At 35.4% G+C, this 25,922-nt stretch overlaps 2 protein-coding genes across 5 annotated transcripts in view; one reads left to right on the top strand and one right to left on the bottom strand.

Moving 5' to 3' along the window:
* CEP120 (centrosomal protein 120) overlaps nucleotides 1-25,922 on the top strand; it is an 83,467-nt gene that overhangs the window by 43,621 nt on the left and 13,924 nt on the right. For 3 of the 4 annotated variants that reach the window (XM_070793250.1, XM_070793251.1, XM_070793253.1), the window contains 11 exons: nucleotides 98-325; nucleotides 1,309-1,525; nucleotides 2,951-3,128; nucleotides 6,422-6,571; nucleotides 7,317-7,499; nucleotides 9,202-9,298; nucleotides 9,403-9,555; nucleotides 10,315-10,404; nucleotides 14,525-14,617; nucleotides 15,725-15,901; nucleotides 19,460-19,582. In XM_070793250.1, the coding sequence (XP_070649351.1) occupies nucleotides 98-325; nucleotides 1,309-1,525; nucleotides 2,951-3,128; nucleotides 6,422-6,571; nucleotides 7,317-7,499; nucleotides 9,202-9,298; nucleotides 9,403-9,555; nucleotides 10,315-10,404; nucleotides 14,525-14,617; nucleotides 15,725-15,901; nucleotides 19,460-19,582 (1,689 nt within the window). The remainder of the gene's footprint in view (nucleotides 1-97; nucleotides 326-1,308; nucleotides 1,526-2,950; nucleotides 3,129-6,421; nucleotides 6,572-7,316; nucleotides 7,500-9,201; nucleotides 9,299-9,402; nucleotides 9,556-10,314; nucleotides 10,405-14,524; nucleotides 14,618-15,724; nucleotides 15,902-19,459; nucleotides 19,583-25,922) is intronic. The other variant, XM_070793252.1, reaches the window with a different exon arrangement.
* Nucleotides 22,847-23,515, bottom strand: LOC109561854 (ER membrane protein complex subunit 5). Its single transcript, XM_070793254.1, has one exon. The coding sequence runs from the start codon at nucleotides 23,465-23,467 to the stop codon at nucleotides 23,072-23,074; it is 396 nt and encodes a 131-aa protein (XP_070649355.1). The 5' UTR covers nucleotides 23,468-23,515; the 3' UTR covers nucleotides 22,847-23,071.

Genomic DNA, 25,922 nt, shown 5'->3' on the forward strand with positions numbered 1-25,922 from the left:
CTTCTCTGGATCATTTTATAACTTTGTTGTTAAGTTTGTGTGTTTAGGATAAAGGAGAAAGTGTAAATCCTGGTTTTGACTTTCCCTTTCATATTAGATCCATCTCTGCTGTGGAGATCAGTCACTTGGAAGTACAGAAATACCCTTAACAGGACTACTGAAAAAGGGTAGTACAGAAATCAACCATCGCCCAGTCACAGTTGAGGGTGCTTTTACCCTTGACCCTCCAAACCGAGCCAAACAAAAGCTTGCACCTATTCCTGCGGAGCTGGCCCCCACTGTGGGAGTGTCTGTGGCTCTGCAGAGAGAAGGCATGGATGCCCAGGCAAGTAGCAACGCGCCTTCCCCTCCTCCAGCTTCTCTGATATGTCAGTCATGATTAGTTACAAAAGTCTAATTTCAGGTGCATTATCTCACATAAGAGAGTATTTATCGCTCTTAATTAGTGGTCTTCATTATATGATAACCCCTTCTTTAAAAAGACCCTTCTGAAAAGTGCTGTGGCTTCTGCCATGGTTCATAAGTGACTCCGCCCAGAGTCTTTCAGTCCAGTTTTCTCACGTAGTGGAAACCATTTCCCACACCCCAACTCACAGTCAGTGACTATGGGACTCTGGTACAAGAGACTGTTTGTAGACCTGGTTTTTGGGGATCTGCATTAATAAATCTTTTTTAGTTGACTCAACCTTAGCTAAGGTTCTCGGTTCATTAGTGCTTCACAGTCCTCATGCTGTTTCCAGGTAATAGAAACATTTATTTGAATGTAGATGTTTTTTGATTACATATAGCCCTCGGGTCAACTTTAGTGTCCTGTTCTTTTAAAGAACTGATTTTTATGCAGACTGTGAACTAAAGTAAGAGTTTAAAAAGACACATATGGAAAAAAAAAAAAAAGGACACATATGCATGTATTTTTGGAGGATAGTGGAGCAAAGGAAGAAAATCATACTAGACTTCTGGGTTTTGGTTTTTGTTTTCTAGTAATGTGGCCCTCCTTTGCATTGCTTTGGTAGGAATAACCATTCTCAGGGACACCTATGCCTGACTTATTTTATTGAATATCCCTTCTTAGGCATTAGGATGCATTTTGATACTGAGCTCTGGATATCATATTTCCTTCCTGTTCATCTCCCTTTTTCTGGTCCTAGATGCTATAAGAAAATATGCAAATTATGAAGAAAAATAGACTAGGAATATCCAAACTGGGAAAGGAAGCTAATTTTTTTTAAAAAAACAACATCACATTTTTTGCTTAATTATGAAGGAAAGTTCTTTGCAAATTATACTTTATTTAAAAATTGTTTTTAGTCTTTAATTGAATTAAAGACCCAGAATGAACATGAGCCACACCATTCAAAGAAGAGAGTTTTAACCCCCATAAAGGAGAACACACATACTGGGCCACAGTCACCAAGCGAGTCCCCTGTTCCACCCCACAACCAGTCACCTCCAACAAAAGATGATGCCACAGAAAGTGAAGTGGAAAGCTTACTGTATGATAAGGACACAAAACTCAATCCAAAGGGTAAGATGTTCTTTTCATAGATCTTTTAGGTATAGATTTTCTGGTCTGATACATGACTGTGAGAGTTTTCATGGGTGCTAAAAACTGTAAGTTTTTTTAAAGAGCCGGTAATGTGTGGTGATGTTTAAATAAAAAATCAGTTTGAAGTAATTGCAACTTACTTAACTTCATAATAGAATTTGTTAACAGAGAATTTTTCATTGACTTTCATACTAGAAATAGTATCTTATTCAAAGGAAATTAAAGAATATAGTTCTTTGAAGTAGATTTTTAGCAATCTCAAATTCATTGTCTCAAATTCATTAGAATTTTAGAGAAAAGAGATACTAACTGCCTCTTACAGTAAACTTAAAGTAATCATTTTTGATCCTAAAGTTGAGACAGTTTGAGAATACATATTTATCTGTCTTACACAATTTTTTTATCTGTTACATAAGAATCTGTAGTTAAATTTAGTAGTATAAATTGTAAGAGCAGTGGTGAATTAGGAATTAGAAGTTTGGGTGCAAGTTATAGGTGTTTCCGTAAGTAGCTATAGGACTTGAGCCATTCACTAAACACCTGTGATATATAATAGGATTGGAATAGATAGCTCTGTCTTTTCAATTAAAAATATTTTTGTTGGAGTATAGTTGATTTACAATGTTGTTTTAGTGTCAGGTGTACAGCACAGTGAATCAACTATACATATATCTGCTCTTTCTGAGATTCTTTTCCCAAGGCCATTACAGAGTATTGAGTTCCCTGTGCTATACAGTAGGTCCTTATTAGTCACCTGTTTTGTGTAGAGTAGTGTGTGTATGTCAGCCCATATCCCAATTTATCCCTCCCCCTGCTTTAACCCCTGGTGACCGTAAGTTTGTTTTTTACGTCCGTGACTGTATTTTCTGTTAGATAAGACCATTTGTACCACTCTCTGTGGATTCCACATACAAGTGTTATCATTGATACTTGTCTTTGTCAAGTTTTATTTTGTTAGACTATGTCATATGTGTCTAAGATAACCAAGCTACTTTTTAAAAAAACCAGATGTAATTATTTACATAATTACTGTAAAATACTGATGTATATGTGCAGTAAGTCTCAAATACAATCTTTGCAATACTAAGTTATATGCATCTGCTTCTTAAAAATAAGTTAGCACCAGGCTACTGTCAGACACTGCTGCATCAGTACTATATGCTTTTTAAGTTTTGTACTACATCTTGAGAATGAGAGTAAGGTTCCCCCCCCCGCTACAGTTCTATGATGGGAATTAAAGCCTACATAATTTTGGACAAATCACTTGGAAGTTTATGCTTCAGTTCATATGTTTATTTAATCAAATAGTTGAGTCTTTGAGATTATATCTTTAAGTTATCTGAGTAACTTAAGAGAAATTGTTTACAAATGGATTTTTTTTTTTAATTTTTACGTTCACCTTAGCTATCAGTTCTTCTGTACCTGCATTACTGGCCAAGCCAGTGACAACATCTATTGCTTCAGAAACAGCCTCAGGACAGAAGATTGCTGTTCCTGCAACATCACATCATTTTTGCTTTTCAATAGACTTGAGGAGTATCCATGATTTGGAGGTTGGCTTTCCAATCAACTGTATACTAAGGTATGATTTGGTTTCAGAGTGTTGTTTTCTGAGAAGAAATGCCTTTTCTGTATTTGGGGTGTTGCAGACAATGTCACCAAAGAAATTATAACATTTGTTAAATCAGTGGACTAGAAGGATTAAAGCTGTTGTATCCTAATGACTTTGAAGATAATGGAGGGTGGCATTGATGGTATGAAGGGTAGTAATCTTGCCTATTCTGATATAGTAATTATAGGCATTTTACAATATTTGTTAATGCTCTGTTTCAGAATATATTGACTCTTGAACTTAAAATGTCTTATTTCTGGAAAAGTTGCCACAGTTCAAAATACTTGGATGTATAGTATCTGATTTTTCTATAAAATTGCATTATAATGGAAGGTTATATTACTGATATCTACCTTTTATGCGTATGAATCTAAAAACCATATCTAATGAACTGGAAGTGGAATGTGTCCACACTGTTTAGAGAATTGAAATTCAGTCTGTTAAATGGCTTTATGCAGTGGCTTATTTTTAATATTACATTTTCATAGACTTTTCAGCTGATAAATATATTAAATGTAATATTGTGTGTTTTAGTTTGGAGTCTTTAGGTTCTTATAAATAACTTTGGAGCAAGCATTAGGATTTATAATAAAATTTTTGGTCTTTATGTGACTAACATGCAAAAAATTAGAAAATTTTTCTGTTGTCTTGGATTACCATTCCCAAGAACTTCATCAGCTTTTTGTTGCTTCCTGCTGTTGTTTGAGGCACATCTGCCTTTCAGATGCCTAAGTCAACTCCGTGTGTGTGTGTATGCTCAGTTGTGTCCAACTCTTTGTGATCCTGTGGACTGTAGCCCTCCAGGCTACTCTGTCCATGGACTTCTCCAGGCAAGAATACTCGAGTGGGTTGCCATTTCCTTCTTCAGGAGATCTTTCCTATCCAGGGATCAAACCCAGGTCTCCATCATTGGCAGGTGGATTCTTTACCACTGAGTCACCCAGGAAGCCTTAAGTCCACTCCTATTGTATCTAATTTTACAGGTTTTTTGATTGTTTATCAAATTGTTTCCAAAGTCCTCTGAGCTTTGGTGTGAATAAAGGACAGAATCAAAGGGACCCAGCACTGAATGTGACAGTGAAGTCGTAGAATGGAAGTCTAGACTCACAGCTTAAGCTCTGCCTTTTACTTCATGTTAAAGTCTGAGAATCATGGCTGAAAGACTGTTTTTATTTAAAAATTGAAAGCCCAGAAAGGGTTTTCTCTTATAGACATAGCTTTTCTAACAGGGTTTATATAATATAAAACTGTTCCTTTTTCTCTTTTGCTGCTACTGGAGAAACTGGTCTTAGAGCTGATGTTGGCCAGAAGTACAGGGATGATCTAAAATTGGATGAAGGATTTCCCTGGTGATGCAGTGGTTAAGACTGTGCACTTCCACTGCAGGGGCATGGGTTCAGTCCCTGGTCAGGGTGCTAAGATCCCACATGCTTATGGTACAGCCAGAAAATAAAATGAACAGATGTTTTGAGGGAAAGTCTTGAACAAGCTCACTTAGAAAGCACATATTAGTTTTTGTGTTTCCTGATTGCCACAGGGCCATTTGTTTAATCATCAAGTGACTACAGTAAGCCAGCAGTTTGCCCAGTATTAGGGCAGGGGGCATACAGACAAAGAGCTCAGCCTAGTGAAGAAGACAGATTCAGAGATATGTTAATATATGAGGGAGGCCAGACACTTGACAAAGAAAAGTAGAAAGAGTATTCTGCCCCAAGGACATAGTTAGAATCCACTTAATACTCTGTAGAAAGTACTTGATCATAAGGACTACTACTTCTCTTTGATTCATTTTAAGGCTTTAAAAAAAAATGTTGGGCATTTTACATTTGACAGATTTTATGTTATCATGCTCTGCATTGATATGAAATTGTTGTGTCCAATTACCTAATGGAATTTGTGAGATAACACTTATATTAGAAAAAAGTTTAATGTGTTTCCCTTTTTTTTTTTAATCACTACGTCTGTAGTAGGGGGTTAAATTTCTAGAGGATGAACTCTGAGAGATGACCGAAATTCAGTTTATGTAATTGTTTAGGAGTTGAATGTATGCACAGGATTCTTCTTGTATTAATAGAAAAAGTAGTTTTCACTAGTAGAGTTTAAATCCTAGTTTTGTCAATAAACAACAAATTATAAGGTGAAATTTAAGTGAGCATTACAAAATCTTTATATTTGACTTTAAATACAAAATAAGTTGTATAGGCCAGGCATTCTTCTGTTTAATCTGGTGTGACTTATGTTGAAAGAAATAATGTTATGTCACTCTTTGATTCTTTTGTAGTATATTCTCAGTTCAGAGACAAAATACTATGAATGCATCCTTTAGGAGTTGACTAAGGGTTTTTTTTGGGGGAGCCTGGTGGGCTGCCATCCATGGGGTCGCACAGAGTCAGACACGACTGAAATGACTTAGCATAGCATAGCAAGGGTTTTTTTAGCTCATAAAAAAATCAGGACATTATTATATAAAGGAAAATAAGTTTAGAAATTAAACTTAGCAAGTGTTTCTTGATAGTATACTATGTCATAAAAGCTGTTCCTTGGAGTGCAAAGATGAAAATGATAAAAACAGTGCGGAATTTTTTTCCCCACATTTTAGTTTTATTATTTCTTCATAAGAATATTTTTGACATACAACATTGTGTGAATTTAATGTGGTCAGTTCAGTTCAGTTCAGTCGTGTCCGACTCTTTGCGACCCATGAATCACAGCATGCCAGGCCTCCCTGTCCATCACCAACTCCCGCAGTTCACTCAGACTCACGTCCATCGAGTCAGTGATGCCATCCAGCCATCTCATCCTCTGTCTGTAATGTGTACAGCAGGCTAATTTGCTACATTTATACACCTCAAAGGTACTAGCACTGTCTTTGTTTAAGGGAGTCATTTTCACTTCTAAATCTTTGTCTTATTGGGAATTTATCAAAGTGACTCTTTCTTCCTTACTCAGTATATTGCCTTCAAATTACAGTATTCTTCTTCTTCCCCAGAGCATCATTTGAAGATGACTTGTAAAGCACCTTTGGAAGCCAGTGCTGGACAAATAATGTATTTTTTCCCTGTAATTTCTGTGATTTTTTTTTATGTTAATACTGAAAATATTTATATAATTTTAAAGTTGGTGATAGTAAAACCATAATGTATTTGTATCATTTATCTATTAAAATTTATATGCTCATAATATTCATATTATACTCTCTTTTTCATAGGTTATAAGTCTCATCTGTACACTGCTTTAGGATTTTTGTTTTTCTTAAATTCTAGGTACTCATATCCTTTCTTTGGAAGTGCAGCTCCTATTATGACTAATCCTCCTGTAGAAGTTCGGAAAAACATGGAGGTTTTTCTTCCCCAGTCTTACTGTGCATTCGATTTTGCAACTTTGCCTCATCAGCTCCAGGATACCTTCCTAAGGTAATGTATACGTGGTATGTATGATAGTATTTTTTCAAATCAGCTCTCGAAAATTTGTATCTTATTGACAAGAGGAATTCCTTTACATAGCTAAATCCACAGCAGCTTATGCATTTGAGAATCTAGGAGCAAACTTAACAGCTGTGACACTTGTGCTTCCACTGTAAGGTTTTATCAGTATGTATTTATGAAGGCTCTTTTCAGATTTTCATATCTTGTTTGCCTGAGTTGGGATATTAGAACTTTATTAAAACAATAATGAAGGCTCTTTGAAAAGTAATCTTGCTTTTTCCTAATACAATGTGAAGATAAATACAGACTGTTTAATTCTTATTGATTCATTTAATGACTGTAATGCATTATTTTTCTGTTTTTTTTTTCATCTGTATAAAATAGAGATGTTGATCCAGCTATCTGAAATGGATTTGTGAAGAAAAATGAAATCTTTGAAATATCTTTTTACTTTCTCAGAGTATCACAATTCAAAAAGAATTTTAAAAGAGAAAAAATAAACATTATGTGACCATTTGCGGGAATAGTGTTTGAAGGGTTTTCTTTATTGCATAGCAAGAGGTGTAAAAAAACAAAAATGTAATAATATTTTCTATTTATTTGTGGAATCGAGCCTTTACATTCCAGGTAACAAAAACATGCTTGACTACATTAAAGGACTTCAAAAGTTTTAGTCCAGAAAAGCCTTAGTTCACAGTTGATAAGTATGAACACATGTTTCTCTTTTCCTTAGGATTCCATTGCTGGTTGAATTATGGCACAAGGATAAAATGAGTAAAGATTTACTTCTGGGAATCGCCAGAATCCAACTTTCTAACATCTTGTCTTCAGAAAAAACTCGCTTTTTAGGTTCTAATGGTGAACAGTGTTGGCGACAAACTTTCAGTGAAAGCGTGCCTATTGTTGCAACACAAGGGTAATGCACTTCCTGTATTTAGTCTTTGCTTTTTATTCTCTTTAGCTAGTTATAATCTTATTCTTTAATGTCATTTTTTCATATCTTTTTTCTTTGACCCATGGGGGCTATATCCTAGTTTGCTCGTTAGCTTTCTGATACCTAGTATACCCTCACAGAGTGAATCTGGTACCATAATACCTAAGAGTGTTGAGTGTGTATTTCTCTCCCCTCTCTGTAGACTCATAATTTTAAGTTCAGGATCAGGCTTTTTTTTAAATTTAGTAATTCAAGTCAAATTTATAATGTATTTTTACATTATTTTGAATTTTTCTACTTGAAAAATATGTAAACTTTTGCGTTAAATATAGTTGGCGAATTTTACAGATGTTTGACTTAAAAAACTGATTTTTGTTTTTTTGCTCTGAAATTCACTACCACAGTGAAAAACTGGAGTTCGTATATTTTAAATGAAATCATTCAACAGTTATCTCTTTATACATCACCTGCCTTTATTTTTAAAGTGCAGTAAGAATGTGGAAGAAAAGCAGGCCCAGTGAAAAGCTGAGATGTCTTAAGTATTATTGGAATTTCTTCCCTCACTCTTCCTTCTCCATGCCACTTCCAGAGACTGAAGGGTTTAGTAAAGTTTCTTATTTACTTGGAGATCTGGAACAATTTTTTTTTAGAAAATCAGTTGTTCTGGTTAATTGAAAATTCTTTTAAAACTTAGCATTCTTTTCTGTTAGGTCAAGTAGAATATTTAATGATGATTGCTTTGAATATTTATTGACCTGCTGTGTAGACAAGTTTCAGGAGGTTTACTTAAGTGAAAACTTCAGAGATGATACTGCTTCATTTTACTTTACTCATTTCTTCTAAAATCTGAGATGAGAAGAAAGAAATGTAAAAGTTGATTAATTAAGAGTTCTAATTGTGTGAATCTAATCCTTAAAGTTTTGATTTAAACAAAGCCACATATTTTTGTTGCCAAAATTTTATTTTCCTTTAACATTTTGTCTTTTATTTAATGCCCCATGCAGTTCTGTGATACAGAGAGGTATTCATTATGATAAACATATTATTATCCTACTTCCAGGATTTAATCCTGAAGCAGTGCTCATATCCAGCAAAAGATTTATGAACGAGTATGTACAGTCTAAGAAAAGCAGAAAAAAGAGTTCAGAATAATCTGTATATAACTGAGGAGGGGAATTGTTATGTGTTTAAAATTTTACTACATAAATTCATTAGTATGTTTTACAGGCTTTAAAAGTTACATTTTTGAATTAGTGTTTGTCATTACACTGGAGAAAATATTCCTGTATAAATGGAAAAATGGACAAAACTGTATGAATTTTAATATGCATGAGTACTTGCATATCTACATAATCTAAAAAAGAGACAAGAAAATGAAATTTTAGCACTGTTTGTGGGGAGTGAGATTTTAAATTTCTCTTTTATACTTTTGAAGTTTTTCAAATAACCTATTACTGTTATAGGTAATTTTGTAGTGAACATAGGTATGTGCTTAATACTGTGTTTGTGACCAAATAAAATGACATATATAGAAGGTCTTGAAGTCTATAGAAGCTGCTGCACTTTGAGCAACAAGTGTCAGGAGCAAGGCATGTTGCCCACTCAGTGCTCTAGTGTTGGGGAAGTAAAAGGAAACATAAAAGTGTTTCCATGAGGTTTTAAATATTTCTGATTTCATTTGTAGGTCAAATAACAGGATAGTAGATCTTTCTTACACAGTGACTTTAGAGGATTACGGACTAGTGAAAATGCGTGAGATTTTTGTCTCTGATTCATCTCAGGTATGTGTCATTGAATGTTATGAAATTATTCTTTAAAATGGACCTAATGTGTGTATGTATGTGTGTTTGTTTCAATATGCTGTTTTTTAAAATTCATATCGTAGGGTTTATCTGCTGTACAACAAAAGCCATCTTCTGTTCCTCCAGCACCCTGTCCTTCAGAAATCCAGACAGAGCCTCGTGAAACCTTAGAATACAAAGCAGCTCTTGAGCTAGAAATGTGGAAAGAGATGCAAGAAGACATTTTTGAAAATCAGGTTACCTTTTAAATGTTATTTTAAGAGTATTTTTGTCCAGTTTAGTGTATCTTTCCTTCTGCAAGGTAGGCTTTTCTCTCTTCTCCATGGGTACCTTATTTAGTCCCTTTGAATTCAAGAATTGCCTTACTCTTTAAAAAAAAAAAAAACCTAACAATTAAAAAATATTCAAGGGACTTCCTTGTTGGTCAGGTGGCTAAGACTTCCCGCTCCCAATGCAGAGGGCCCAGGTTCAATCCCTGGTCAGGGAGCTAGATTACCACATTCACATTTTAAGAGTTCACATGCCTCAACTAAAAAGATCCCACGTGCTGCAACTAGGACCTGGCAGAGCCAAATAAGTAAGTATAAATATTTTAAAAGATGAACTATCAAAAAATACTCAAAATGTGACCACTTTGCAAAAGCCATTCAGAAGGAGTCTTCTAAACTTTCTCCAAGTCAGAATTTAAGGACTTGAAGGTTTCCTGTAATTGCAGGATCTGATTTAGCATACCCTCCTGGAAGCTGGACTCATCTGTTGTTAAATAAGAGAGGTACAAAACAACTTCCTGTTAGCTTGATACTGTCCTGAATTACCCTCACATGTGTATAACTCACATCAGGCATCCTCTGTTGTGTTTTAAATAGAACAGAATGTCTGAAAGAAATATCAGTGGTCAGTATTATTTAACTGAGAACAACTGTTATTTGAAATATTTATTTATTTGAAATGTTTTTCTTAACTTTCTTTTTCTTTCTTTTTTCTTCCTTTGGCAGCTAAAGCAGAAAGAACTGGCTCATATGCAAGCTCTTGCTGAGGAATGGAAGAAAAGGGACCGAGAGAGAGAGTCACTAGTAAAGAAAAAGGTAATGACTGTATAAAAACTGGAAGAGGAAAGAAAGAGTATTAATGATAGTATGTTTTATAGACATACAAATCTCTGGAATGAATAACGAAGTATAGTGGTTATATATTGGCCTGGATAAAGTGAATGAATGGGTCAGGGGTAGAAAGAAGAGTTTTCACTATAAAGTGTTTTGTACTTCTTAGATTTTGAACCCTGTAAATATGTTGCCTGTTCAAAAAGTGAATAAATATAAAAAACCTACTGTACAGAGAACTCTATACAGTGCTCTGTGGTGACCTAAATGGGAAGGAAATCCAAAGAAGAGGGTATATATGTATACGTATAGCTGATTCACTTTGCTCTACAGCACAGAAATTGTGAAGCAACTATATATCAATAAAAATTAATAAAATAAAGCTAATATATTCAAAACCAAAAAAAGTGAACACTCTAGAGAAAGAGCCTATCTCTGTGTTTAAAAAGAAAATGAAACGTTTAAGTGTATATAAATATTACATTATAATCTATTAGTTAATGAAAAGTATGCCAAACTTTTAAGCTGTTTTAAAAGACTGAATCATGAAATAAATCACACCTTTAAAAATGATAACATAAGACCATCTGATCTTATTCCAGAAAGCCAAAATTTAATATTTATCTATTCATACTCAAGTTACTGAGTAAAACAACCTTGAAAATTAGGCCTGTCTCAGATATTCCAAATTTAAGTCTCTAAAAATACTCTTATATTAGTGGTTTGTGAATGTCTATAAACGGGAGAAGACAAACTGTGGCAGGGGAGTTTGCTACACTAGGACCAAGACACTGCCCAGTATGTGGATTAGAAAATTCTTTAAAGTTGTTTCAGGTCTCTTCTCTGACTTTCAGCCATTTACATTTAATTTAGTTATTGATATGCTTGGGTTTAATTCTACTATCTTGCTCTCAGTTTTCAATTTGTTGCACACATTTCTTGTTCCTTTTTTGCTCTTCTCCTGTTTTCTTTTGCAATTCGTTGGATTTTTTTTTTAATGATTCCATTTTTACAGTTGCTTTATTAGTAACATCTCTTTTGTTGTATTTTTTTAGTGATTGTTCTAGAGCTTATAGTACGTATCCTTGTTGTTTAGTTGCTCCGTCATGTCCGATGCTTTTGCGACCCCGTGGGCTGTAGCCTGCCAGGCTCCTCTGTCCATGGGATTACCCAGGCAAGGATGCTGGAGGGGGTTGCCATTTCCTTCTCCAGGAGATGTTCCCAGCCCAGGGATCGAACCCATGTGTCCTGTCTTGGCAGGTGTATTCTTTGAGCCACCAGGAAAGCCAATACATTTTTATTTATCACAGTTTATCTTCAGATGATATAGCACATTTAGTTTTAAACACAATTTAATCTTTGAGCCATTTTTCTAATGTGATTGATGAGTTTTTCATTGTTGATCTTTGTAACGTATGTAGAAGCAAAATAGTTGATGCTAACACAAAGTGTGGAAGTGCGGATATGGACATACACTGTTGTAAAGTTCTCATTCTACTTTGCGAGTTTAAGCAACCATCATCTCTTTTCCAGATTACTGCGTTTACTTCTTAACTTGGTACCTTGTCCTCTTTTCCTGGCCCCTGTAGTTTTTTAATACTCATATCAGCCAAGAGTAGAGGAAGTCAGATTATGTACTCCTCTGCTTAAAATCCATCCAATTCATCACATTTAGAATAAAACTCAGGAGTTCTTACCAGACCTACAAGGCCTTATGTGACCCATCCCCTCGCTTCCTCTGTGACCTCATCTTCTGCCAGCCTTCAGTTCACAGAGTCTGTTCTAACCATGTTGACCTCTTTGTAGTTCGTCAGACATGCTGAGCCACCTCTCGCCTCAGGATCTACAGGCTGCTTTTCTTTAGAGATACTTTCTGGTTTCTGCTCAGAGTAATCTGATCACTATATCCAAAATAGTGTCCTGTTCACCTGCCACCAGGCACTAGCCATCCCCTCATTCTGGTTTGTTTCCTTCATAGCATTTCCCTACTATTACATTAAAGATTTCACTTCTTTGATTATAGTTTGTTTTCCCTCATAGTATAGGTTCCACATGACTTTGTTTTGCCTGTTGTCTGTGAGGTGTACAATGAACGTTTGTTTAAATTAAAAGGATAATGATTTCGGGTTTTGCATAGTTTTGCGTTTGAGATTTATGGGGAATGTTGGCACGTTCAGCAGGTATTTGGATTTACAGGTCTATATCTGTGGAGCGAGGTTTGACTTTGCGATACAAACTTAGGATTTGTTTGTATATGTGATGGTATGTAGATAAGGTCACCCCAGGAAGTCACATAGTTTGAGAGGAGAAGACATCCTGAGGCAGAATTCTGGGAACACAGATATTTGGGTTGTCAGAGGAAATACACGTGGTTTGAACACTCTTACCTGTCTTCCTATAAGGCATTTTTACATGTGGCACTCAGAATTTTTTTATATAGTTTTAAATTAGTTTTTATTGGAGTACCGTTGCTTTACAATATTGTTAGTTTCTACTATACAGCACAATGAATCAGCCATACTTTACATATATTGCCTCCCTTTTGGACTTCTTTCCCATTCCGATCACCACAGTGCATTATCGAGTTCTCTGTGCTCTACAGTATGTTCTCATTAGTTATCTGTTTTATATATACTATCAATAGTATATATGTGTCAATCCCAATCTCCCACCTCCTCCTAACCCCCTTCCCCCTTGGTATCCATATATTTGTTCTCTAGGTCTGTGTCTCTCTTTTTGCTTTTGCAAAGTGGCACACAGAATTTGACACATTTATGTTAGTGATTTGCCTAAGATTTAAAGCTAAACCAAAAGTCCGTGGTAGAGTTAACAGAATTAATAAATAAATGATCTTGGTTGATTAGTATGTTGGGCTAAATAAAATACAGTTTAACAAGGACAGATGTCAAATTCTGTCATCAGAGTAAAACATTAACTTGGACAGTGGATATAGTTATTCCAGGTTTATAAATAAAAACCCTGGGGATTTTCTTTGACATAACAAATGGTGTGATTAGGATCCTCAGATAGCAAGTGCAGTTTTAGATGAAATTCATAGACATGTGTTGACCTGGTCTCTGAGTGCACATTCTTTAGTTTCTGAAAGAGTGAGATCACATGTGGGTGCCATATTTGTGAAAGGACTTAGTTTAGAATATAGACTCCAGATTAAGTCCAACATACTAGAGGATGTGGAAATAATAATATGTGGATAATAGTTGAAACTTGTGTTTATCTTGGAGAAGAAAAAAAGACTAGGAGGATATATGATGGCTATCGCTAGAGTCAAATATGTGAAGGTACTTTTTTTCTTCTTCCCAAGGGAGAGAAACATGATTAAAGGGTGGGCTTCTAAGGAGCATCAGACCAGAGCTTTATTGGCAGTAGTAAAGAGAAAACCAGGTTGGAGCCTGGGACCTGGTAAGGAGGACAGAAAATTTAGTTCAAAAAGTCCTAGTAAACATGATCAGTCTGAACTGAACCATGAGAGAGGATCCTGTGGAGACCAAGCACCCATCATGGACTCACATCTTTAAAGACAGAGCGGAGCAGGACTTTAGGCATTGGGGTAGAATTTGGCATACTAAGTACGGGCCCATGCAGCAACTCTAACTTTAGAAACAACTAAGAACTCAGTTATTTGAACTGTAATAAAAGACCAGGTCTGAACAATAGGAGGACTGACTTGAAACTGATTAGTTGGTCTATCAACAATATTAGTTCCAGGGAGAGAGCTATATAAATAAATGAATAAGAAGGCTTCAAAAGAAAATTGGACTGTTGAACAATGTAGATTTTTAAGGGGCTAGTTTTTTTTTTTTTTTTTAACTAAACACAAGATTTTACTGGCAGTCTACCTTAGCACCCCATGGGCGAAGGGCTTCCTCCGGAGACTGAAAATTACTGCAGATACCCAAGCAGAAGCTAGGTCAGCTTCTTTCCTTAAAGCATAGTAGAATGAATTTCTGCTTTGAATTGGTGCATATAATTCATGATTTTCCTATTCTCAGATCCTTTGTGTTCAGTACACACAAAAGTGTGTACACTTTTGAATTTGTGTTTTGAATTTGGGGAAAAGATAAAAGTAATTTTTATTATATTTTAGGTGGCTGAATATAATATTCTTGAAGGAAAACTTCAAAAAACCCTTATTGACTTGGAGAAGCGAGAGCAGCAGCTTGCCATTGCAGAATCGGAGGTACTGTATTCATCTATCATGAGTCTTTATTTCACAGAATCCATTTATTAAATAGATATTCATGAATTCATACTATTCGTTTGTTTTTCCTTTGTATAAAATATATTTCATGGACATTGTCTTTTAGGCATTATGGGGGAAACTGCTATTCAACTGGGTAAAGCATATTTTTATATATTAGAAGGTGAGGAATAGGTAGAAAACTGTTGTTTAAAATGGTTAATTATTATTCAGTCAGCTTTGGCTGACTTCTGCAATAGTAGAGACTTTTGGTTATCTTTGCAATGATGTGGCAGGAATGGATAGTTGCACTACCTACAGAAAAGCATCAGGGGCCTAGAATTATACTTTTGATTTCAGTAAGAAGGGAATATCCCTTTTTCTTGCCCATTAAAGATTATATCCCAAGAAAGGATAAACATGTTAGTATTGATTGGCCAAAAAGCTTGTTTGGGTTTTCCTGTAATGTCTTGTAAAGAATTTGAATGAACTTTTTAACCAACCCAATACTGTGCCGTTAGTATTTTTGTTAGGTTTTATTGAATTTTACCTGATATACTTTTTTGCATTACTATAAAGGTCACTTCAAATTATTAGAATTTCTTCCACATAAAATTTATGTGCCCATTCCTTACCCAAATATTTCTTAACATTTTCTCAGTAATTAACTCTAACCTTATCTTTACACATTTTCTGGGATTTCTAAATTGATTTACATAGTTAAACCTAAATATAATATAATATGTATTTGTTTCTAATACTAAGGCTCTGTTATCTTCTATATGATTAGGTAAAAAAATAAGTTTCTAAAGAAGAAAAGAAACTTGGGCATATTTGCTTGTATAATAAAATAGGTTATTTAGATCAGGATCTTAAACAGTTAAGCCCTTTTCAGTTGAATTTATGCATCATATATGGATTTGGGGATATACCTTGTATTTTAGTAGTAAATGATTGAAAATTTTAATTTTAATATACCTAAACATCAACTCTCTAATACCTGAAAATATGAAAATCAGTTTGTAAAGTATTCTGAACACTTGACCGTATATATAAGGATAATATTGAGCAATATAATGCAACTAGTAGTGAATCACTCTCTAAAAGATGTACCTTTTTAAGCTTCAACGAGAAAGAAGAGAACTGAAATCAGAGCGTGAACGGAACCTGCAAGAACTCCAGGATTCTATCCGGAGGGCCAAGGAAGATTGTGTGCACCAAGTAGAACTGGAAAGGTTGAAGATGAAGCAACTAGAAGAGGATAAACACCGACTTCAGCAGCAAGTAGGGTTAAAATATGTGTTACCTCTTTAAACTGAGAATTTATTTGCATTCTAGAAATAATAGAAATGGTTCACTAAAGAGTTATAAAAACTCTCAGTAATTTGGACTATTAATCATATTTATTGCACTGAGATTCAAATGTAAATTGAATCTTCTTTTCCTGAGTCAAAGCTAAGGACTATATTGGAATAATTTCTTATAATTATTTGCATGAGTCTGTGTTATATTTATGTTAAATCTCAAATTAGAATTTTTTTCAGATAAATCTCTTAGCAAACATCCTCTTCGTATATGACTGAACCAAATTTCATGAGAGAATTGTCTGTGCTCCTTCCCATTTTTCACCTCTCACCACTTCTCAGCTTTCCATCCCCATTGCCCCAGGCAGTTGTCAGAAACCACCAGTGGCTCAGCAGTTAAGTTCCCTGGGCGTTTTTCATTTCTCATCTAAATCACACTTATCACCAGCATCAACACTGTTGTCCTTGTTTTTGTATATTCTCTTCTCTGAGCGCCACTCTCCTTGTTTTTCTCTACTTTCTGGCCATGCCTCAGGCTCTCTGCAGGCTTATTTTCCTTCATCTAGCCATTAAATGTTGGACTACCTCCCAGCTCTAGACTTATATGGTGCTAAGCAACCTTATTCATGCCTGTAGTTTGAGACAGTCTATATCTCTGGGACTTGCACATTTGTATCCCAGACCTTTCCTTTGCACCCTGGACCCACTTATCTCATCGCCTTTTAGACAGCTCTACTTGGGTGTTTTAGGCACTTAAAACTCAACACGGGCCTCCTATCCATACTTGACCTTGCTGTAAGTGTTCTTTACTTCAGTGAGCGACCTCTGTAACCTGTTCTTCTGTTGCAGCCTAAGTGATATTTTTGAAGTTTGGGAATCATGACACTCTCTTCTAAAACCATTTGAGGTTGTCTTAATGCTCATAGAATAAAGATCAGAATTACTACCTTGCCCTACCAACCTTTGCATAGTTTGCACCCAGCCTCCCTGTCTCACCTCGTCTCTTGCTTTTGCTGTAGGGTCCTCTTCAGGTCCTCAGGCACACCACGCATGCTTCACCCTTTAGAATCTTGTGTATGCTGCCTTTTCTTGGCCCAGTGAACTATACTAATCTCTGTTTCCAGCTGAGGCATCACTTTCCCAGAGAAATCTTCCCTGACCCCTGCTGTCCAAGTCTAGGTCAAGTTTTTGTTATATGTTTTCCTGGTGTATTCTTCTCTTACTCAGTTTCTTTATGATATGTTATAACAGTTTGTTTTTATTTTCATTAGCATGATAATTTGATCAGTGTCAGATTGTTAGTTCAATAAAACTATTTTGGTTTCTATCCGTATGCCTGGAGCGCGGCCAGTCTTCAGCACATAATATGGGCTTAAAAAATATTTGCTGGGGGAAAAAAAAAAAGGCTCAAGCTGTTAAAAATGAAGCTTATCTATCTTGAAAAATTTCAGTGTAGATTAGATATGTATGATGAATGCCTCTGAAGTCTTTAGTAAATTCTGGCATGAAGAATAGTTTCCATAGCAGTTCAGGGTCAAGTAAGACCATATTATTTAGGTGGTTATAAAGATAAATTCGATTGTTATTATGGCAGTCTCATGTAGATTTATGAAAGATAAAGTTGTAAAAGTGGGCAATTGTGATGGGATTCTCCAGGATTGCTTACAATTTATCAGGAAGATTGAGCCATCTAGAAAAAAAAAATGCTTCTAAGATGTGTTAGAATCCCTAGGGGAGCTCTTGAAAAAAACCAAAACAAAACATGGGCATTGCTACCCTGTCCCTACCCTACCTGAGGTATAATTAGCTTACATCTTTGTGGGAAGAATTAGTATTTTGGAAAAATTCTCCAGAGCACTCCTAAAATATAAGCTAAAACCTGCGGGAAGAACTGTGGTAGAAAGCAGAAGTTTTGGGGATGCCCAAATACTAAGTCCACGACTGTAAACATTTCCCCTCTTATATATTAGAAAACTTGTAGGCTCTTACTCTGAACCAGGTTACATGTGCTGTACACACAGTTCTAACAAGACAGGTAGAAGGGACAGATACACTATCAGTGCACAGTGATGAAGTATATACATTCAAATATGTAAAAGCATTTATTAGAACTGAAAAAAGCCAATGTAAATTATGATCCACTTAGCAAAGGAAAAAGACCCCTGTATGCCTCATAGTAGATTGATAATGTGCCTGTCAAAAAATGCCAAACACTAAGTTTATTAGCTTTTGTTTTAAACAAAAATGTGACAGATTCTTTAGAGAAGTTTCTGTTCAAATTTAAAAGTTTGCATGTTCAAAGAGGTAACTTCAGTTATATGGAAAACTTTCACGTATGGAATACTTATTACCTTAAGATGCTAGATAAATCCTGATTAGAATTATTGATAATTACTTGCATAAAATAAGAATTTATTATTGGTAATTTAAGTCCCATTTTTGCTACCAATTTTCTCAGTATTTCACATTTAGTTAAGTCTTAGTTTTAGAGAAATAAATAATTGGTTTATCCAATGATGACTAGTCATATTGGTATGTTTTTGGAAAGCTTCTTTATAGTACTTGAAAGTGAAGGGAAAGTGTTTAGTCACTCAGTCGTGTCCGACTCTCTGTGACCCCAGCGACTGTAGCCCGCCAGGTTCCTCTGTCCGTCGGATTTCCCAGACAAGAGTATTGGAGTGGGTTGCCATTTCCTTCTCCAGGGGATCTTCCTGACCCAGAGATCAAACTCGGGTCTCCTGCATTGCAGATGGATTCTGTACCATCTGAGCCACCAGGGAATCCCTGTGCTTGCTTCCATTTGATTTAAAAAAAAAAAAAAAATCCCAGATTTTGAAAGAACACTTTTATCTTTTTTTCTTGATAGTTTTGAAACTGTTTTAAGGGAAATTACAGTATTTAGTCAAGACAGTCTTTTTTTTTTTTTTTTTTTAAGGAATTATTGCCTGCTTTCATTAGAGGATCATTCTAGGAGATGAAAATATCTGAGTTCTGTTTGTATGTCTGCCACTTACTAGATCTATGGCACTGCCTCAGTAATCCAGTTCTCTGACCCTCAGTTTTGTTACCTATAAATATGAAGGGACTGAGCCAAGTCTTTAAGTTGTAATCATATTGGAATTATGAAATTCATAGATATCAAATTATAAGAACAATAAACACTGCATTAAAATTAAACTTAGTTTCATCAATAATCAGGTATACCTATAATGTTCAATCATTCATGACACATTTTAAAAAATTATTTCTAGTATTTTTATAATATTACTTTTCTATTTGTCACCTAAAATTTAACAACAATGTTCTCAAGATACTGGTTTTATAAGAAATTTCATACTCCTAAAAAGTTTTTGTATATTGTTAATCAGTTGACTTACTGAATTAAGATTACTAGAGCAATTAATTTTCCTCTTTATGTATTTTCTAAATTTTCTAAATATGAACATGCCTTAAAGAAAAAATGACACTGTCGAATTCTGTAATACTATACTTTGCATACCTCTGTTTTAAAACAGCTATAATCTTTTTTTAAATACAGCTCAATGATGCTGAAAATAAGTATAAGACTTTAGAAAAAGAGTTCCATCAGTTCAAAGATCAGCAAAGCAGCAAACCAGAAATTCGACTACAGTCTGAAATAAATCTTCTCACTTTGGAAAAGGTACCTGTGTTAGTTTATGGAATCTTAACTAACCCTAATGATCATTATAAATAATTATAAGATCAGTAAATGATATTTGCATATTCAGTATAATAACATTTAACTGTAGTATTCTGATATCAAATAATATATCACATCAAAGAATTTGATGCACATGACACTGTCACTTGAATTTCATCGCTTTTTTTTCAGTTATAGCCTATACTGGAGTCATTGGTTGAAAACAGCAGAACTGAGTAACTCTTGGACTAAAAGAATTCACAAACCTGTCAGGAAAGCTATAACAGCAAGGAGAAACTGAAGCTTTAAAAAAGGAGAGGATGGTTGGACCATAGAAATAAAATTTAGTCCTTGATAGAACTATTCAAGAGGCAAAAAGGGTGTATATAGAAAATTTGAAGAGAAGAATAAGAATGTGGTTTAAAAAACTGAGTTGAAAAAGGGTCTTAACTGATTTCTTCTAGCATTTCTGAATTCACTAAATGTTTCTGGAGCTTGTCAAATGCCATGCTATTTTTGGTTCCTCTTCTTACCTCATATGTATTTAATTGCAAAGTTCTGCTTCTTACATATCTAGATAATCTCCTCACTCTCAGCCTTCTCCTCATTTCTTTACCAGTGACCTTGAATTTGAATCAAGCTGGACATTTCCCACCCTTTTTGATTAATCCAAGTATTTAAAGTACTTCTGTTTTTGTATTATGAATTCTGTGGCCTAACAGAGTTCTTTGAAGCATTCAGACAATATCTCATAAATTCTCCCAAGCTCTATTAAGTAGGTGTCAAAAGTATTTCCATTTTTACCTTGGGGAAATTCAGGACCAAATATCTCAAAATTGGAACAGAAATATTATCTTACTCATCTTTTCTGAATATAAATTAGATAATATCCACCACAGAAATAAATGGTAAAAAGTGATTTTTAAAATTCCTTCTTCCAACTGCATTTCTACCAATAGAATAAAAATCACCAAACATATTACAAGTATAAATAGTACCATGAACTTGTTGAGGGAAAAAAAAAGTGTAATTGAAGTGCCTTTATATCAGACCTAATGAGTTCATCCACTGTTTTTAAATACCTAGTAAATAAGACTTCTCAGCTCTTTTGAAAATTCTTTGTAAGTGTTTTTGGAGCCAGAAGAGGGCAGAATCTTATTTCTTAAGTAGTAAAGACATAAAAGCACAAAAAAGGAAGACTTAAGTGAAGAAGTCCCTGATTTAGTCTACAACTTCTAGTTATGTCTGATTGAGAGCTTTTTCTTTTCTGTTTACTCATCTCTTCAGTGTAACACAAATATTCCCATTTTTCACTGAAATGGTCTACAACTAAGTTAACATTAAGATTTTAAGTTAACATTAACAGTTTTACTAAATTCACTTCTTGATTCCCTTTATAAGAGGTCACAAATAGTTTGATTTGCTTTAAGCTAGGAAATGATTTTATATGGCTTAAAAATTGGACTTTTAAAAAATATGATAGGGAAAGCATTATAATTTAGTAGGGCACAAAGAAGACAGAAGTTCTACAGAAACTAAAATTGGTGTATTTAAGAACATTTGGTGAGTTCTTATTGTGTGCCCACCCCTGACTTAAGACAGAGGGAAAAATGAGAGAAAAGAAAAGAGGAAAAGTATGTTATCCTTTTGAAAGGGACCTCACTTTTAAAGAGTTTGTAACCTAATTGGGGAGATAACCCAGAGAGGCTTAAATGATTGTATATAATTAAATACCAGGGACTGTGATAGAAACTCTTTGCAACTCAGAAAAAAGAAATCATTTGATGTTCAGAATATAGTAGTTTTAAGGCATCTCCATGTAGAGGTAGAATTTGAGCTGGACCTTAAGTTTTAAGTAAGCAATGAAGCAAAAAAAAATGATAGGTTCAGGAAGTAACTTGGACTAGGAGATGGAGGGGGACAAAACTGGTGGTTGGTATTTCATTTTGAACACCAAGAATGTTGAACAAGTAGGATGGAAATTGTGTTTTGGTGTTTAACACCTAGGCAGAGGAGTTTAGGTTCAATACTTGCCAGTAGACAAGTATTTAGTAGTTATTGTAGATTCTTTAGTAGAGAGTAAATTGATGTAATAGTGGCTTGCAGGATTTGTAGATAGAATACATTAAAGGCTGAGGAGACAAGAGAAGATGAGATGAGCCTGAACTTAGGAAATGGTAGTAAGAATACAAAAGAATAAAACTGGAAAATATTTCAAGGGAGAAATCTGTAGTTTCTTATGACAGATGGGAACTGGAGAATAGAAGATTAGAACCAAAGACAATGCCATGCCAACAATAGAGAATTAGGAGTTGGGGATATATCAAGGATAGAAATAGGGACATTAAAATCAGTGAAAGTCTGCTTGGTCTTCACTAGGCCCTGAATTGATGCTAGGTTCCGAGCCGAATTTTATTTTCAGTCTGTAACTTGGCTTATAATTTAAGTGCAAAAAAAGGTTTCCTCAAGTCTCATAGTGAAAAGTGAGTGAAGTCGCTCCGTCATGTCTGACTCTTAGCGACCCCATGGACTACAGCCTACTAGGCTCCTCCGTCCATGGGATTTTCCAGGCAAGAGTACTGGAATGGGGTGCTATTGCCTTCTCCAACTAATTCACTAGTTTAGTATGCAATAAAATAACAGAGGCTTTGAATAAGTTAAACTGGCTAGTAACAACTAATCAGTTTTCTTCAGTGATTGCTGTTCTTCTACATAGGCAGGATAATTAACTCACAGATGGTCTTTCTGGTCTATCTTCAACTATTCTTACACTACATAATCAATCAGGGACATCTTTTTACAGAGAAGAGAACACAGGTAGCTTTATATAAGTTTTGAGTTTGTTAAATCTATTTGTTATGACAAGGGATTTCTGACACAAAAATTGCTCACTGCACACTGAACCCCATAGAAGTGATGAAATAAGACAGCTGATGTTAGGAGGTATATGGGAGTGGGGTAGGGTGAGAAGTCATGGATAAATTAAAAACTGGCAAGTATCTGCTGAAGCAGAGCCACTTTTTAGGGGGCATAAGACAAACTGATAAGTCACCATTCTGGTCTCTCTAGAGAAATCCATTTGTTGTTATAGAACTTAAGACCATTTGGTACCATTCATGCTGCAAAATGCATTAGTCACACTATTTCCAAAAGGATCCTAAAAACTGTAGTGCAAAAGAAATCTAAGAAAATAAATAATTACAAAACCATCAACATTTTTCAAAGAAGTGTGCTCAAAACAGTGACTTTTACAAAATTGTGAATTTGTTTTAAATGAAAAAAGAATTCTATGAAAGATCAAAGACTCATTTCACAGATAACTTATATTGCATTAATGACTTGATTAACAGTGTACAAATAAGGGTCATAGACCCCTTTTTATTTAGGTCTGAGCGATCAATATAAATACTGATGGGGGAGTGTTTTGTATCCCAGACTCCCAATATTCCAGCTTTGTGTCCTGTCCTGTTATTATAATTTGTAAAAATCTTAACGATGCAGTGATTCAAGTTTTCGTAACTTCAGTGATGTGTTAGAGGACAATACATCTTGGTTTGAAGAATTTGTTGTATCCGAAGGCCGGAACAGTACTCGACCACGATGATTAAATACATAAAATGATGGGTGATTCCTTAGTGTGTCAAATGTCTTATTTTTTAGTTCTGAAGTGGCATCCATGTCTTTAAACTCCCCTGCAATATGAACTATACCATAACAGGTAACTGCAAAGGCCAGAAGTGTCTGAAGAACTGTATCTATTGGCAGTGATTCATCTTCCTTTTCTGTTAATCGCATATAAGAACGATGCTGCGCAGCGGAAAAGGCTGCGTGGGTTAGGGCAAAGAGGCCGATGCCCACCAACCCCTTCCATAGCGACGGCGCCATTACTCCGAAAGAGCAGCCCAACAAAAGAAGCGAAGGGCGGCAGAGCCGTTCCTTCCTCCACCGGCAGGTGTCCACGCAGCGCAGGAAGATGACGTCAGGTCTCTTCAGATCAGATCAGTCGCTCAGTCGTGTCCGACTCTTTGCGACCTCATGAATCACAGCACACCAGGCCTCCCTGTCCATCACCAACTCCCGGAATTCACTGAGACTCACGTCCATCAAGTCAGTGATGCCATCCAGCCATCTCATCCTCTATCGTCCCCTTCTCCTCCTGCCCCCAATCCCTCCCAGCATCAGAGTCTTTTCCAATGAGTCAACTCTTCGCATGAGGTGGCCAAACTACTGGAGTTTCAGCTTTAGCATCATTCCTTCCAAAGAAATCCCAGGGCTGATCTCCTTCAGAATGGACTGGTTGGATCTCCTTGCAGTCCAAGGGACTCTCAAGAGTTTTCTCCAACACCACGGTTCAAAAGCATCAATTCTTCGGTGTTCAGCTTTCCTCACAGTCCAGCTCTCACATCCATACATGACCACAGGAAAAACCATAGCCTTGACTAGACGAACCTTTGTTGGCAAAGTAATGTCTCTGCTTTTGAATATGCTATCTAGGTTGGTCATAACTTTCCTTCCAAGGAGTAAGCGTCTTTTAATTTCATGGCTGCAGTCACCATCTGCAGTGATTTTGGAGCCCAGAAAAATAAAGTCTGACACTGTTTCCACTGTTTCCCCATCTATTTCCCATGAAGTGGTGGGACCGGATGCCATGATCTTCGTTTACCCACAAAAAGGGCTCAAGGTCTTTGAATGTCCTGAAATTGTGTCAAAACTTTGGTTGTGTACATTTTTCTGGGAATTGGGTGTGTGTATTACATTAGAATCACAGAGGCATTTGTATCATTAAAAAAAGCTAGAAATCACTGATTAGATAGTTTGGGATGAATTAGGAAAATGATGTTTACGTCTAAGTGTTAGCTATATGTTTTGATTATGTGTTTTAAGTTAGTGTGAATAACAATGCAAATGTGAATTATTTTGATAATCATGGCAAAACGGATGTAACCTACCCAGCTTTTTCTGATAGAGTCAGTTTAGTGGGTTCAAACGATCTTTGTAGTTGTCCTAACCCTCATCCTGGGGCTTGTCCAGGACACTATACCTTCTCCAAGACCTAGGGACATGATCACTTTTATAATTGAATACTATTCTTGTATCTCACAGTTATAAACAGATTTTTGCTTTTCCTCTGACATATGTCCAGTTGTTAAGTTACCAATTGTTACATAATTATACTGGACAGTTGTTTTATGTCCAGTTAAGTAATAGGAATAAATCTTTGGGGCATAAGTGGAAGAGATCATATTTGATAATCTCAGAATATTATTCAGCTTAAGACATATGAGTCTAGTTGTGAAATGTCAACACATTTAAATCCAAGCTCTAGGGATTTGTAAAGCAGCAAAAACCTTGACTCCGTGTAGTTATATATTACTGCAGAGAACGTTCTGGTCTTTTGTGAAGGGGTTTTGGCAATCTACTTTTCCTTTCATTTTATTTCCCCCTGAGTTTTCTGAAGTTTGAATATTTGGATAGTGTCTTCGATTTTATTTTTCTGCAAAATATTAGGAGTTGTGTGTATGGGAAACACTAGAATTGATATTCAAAAACTGCACCAGTTTAGATGAACAGTATGTTACTGTAATTCAGCCATATTATCACCTTATCACTTCAACAGTAAAACTGTCTGTTGGCTGCATGAATTTGTTTGGTACTTGGTTTGAAACTTTGAGAGAGTACATTCCAAGACCTAGCCAAGTTGGCTTCAGTTCATGCACAACAGATTGCCTGCTGCAAGTATAAATAACTGTATTTTAAAAATTGAATCTCTTTCGTGTTTCTCTTCATGTGTTTGAGGAAAAATAGAAAATAAAAGTTAGATGAGTGTTTTTAGGAGCATTGTTTTTCTTACTTGGGTTTAACATTCTTAAAATATTTTTGACTTTGTACTCTTACTAAACTGCTTTCTGATAAAACAGTTCACTGTTCTCAGAATTCTGTGATTTTTGCCAAAATGAGTTATAAAAGTATCTCTACAAGCTCTCTTCACTGTAAGACAAAATTCCACATAATGATAGGTCTCCAAAAGGAGTAATCTGGTTTCAAGGTCGAGAGTGTCAGCTAAATTGGAATGCTAACAACTGCTTTTTGTAAAAAACAACCAAAAAAAAAAAATGTGTTTTTTTACTCTATGATCTTTGTTATATGTTTTAAATACATTTATAGTAACTGTCTGGAGGTTAAGACTGATTCGGTTCCTTTTAGTATAGGCTGTTAGGCAGTAAAAATACGACTATATTTTAAACAAGAAAATGTTCACGTGCCATAATATTTATAGTAAATTATATAACAGTTTTAGATGATGTCGTATGTTACGCTATATAAACTCTTTTCTTAGGCC

Source organism: Bos indicus, chromosome 7 (assembly GCF_029378745.1).
Source record: "Bos indicus isolate NIAB-ARS_2022 breed Sahiwal x Tharparkar chromosome 7, NIAB-ARS_B.indTharparkar_mat_pri_1.0, whole genome shotgun sequence".
NCBI lineage: Eukaryota > Metazoa > Chordata > Mammalia > Artiodactyla > Bovidae > Bos > Bos indicus.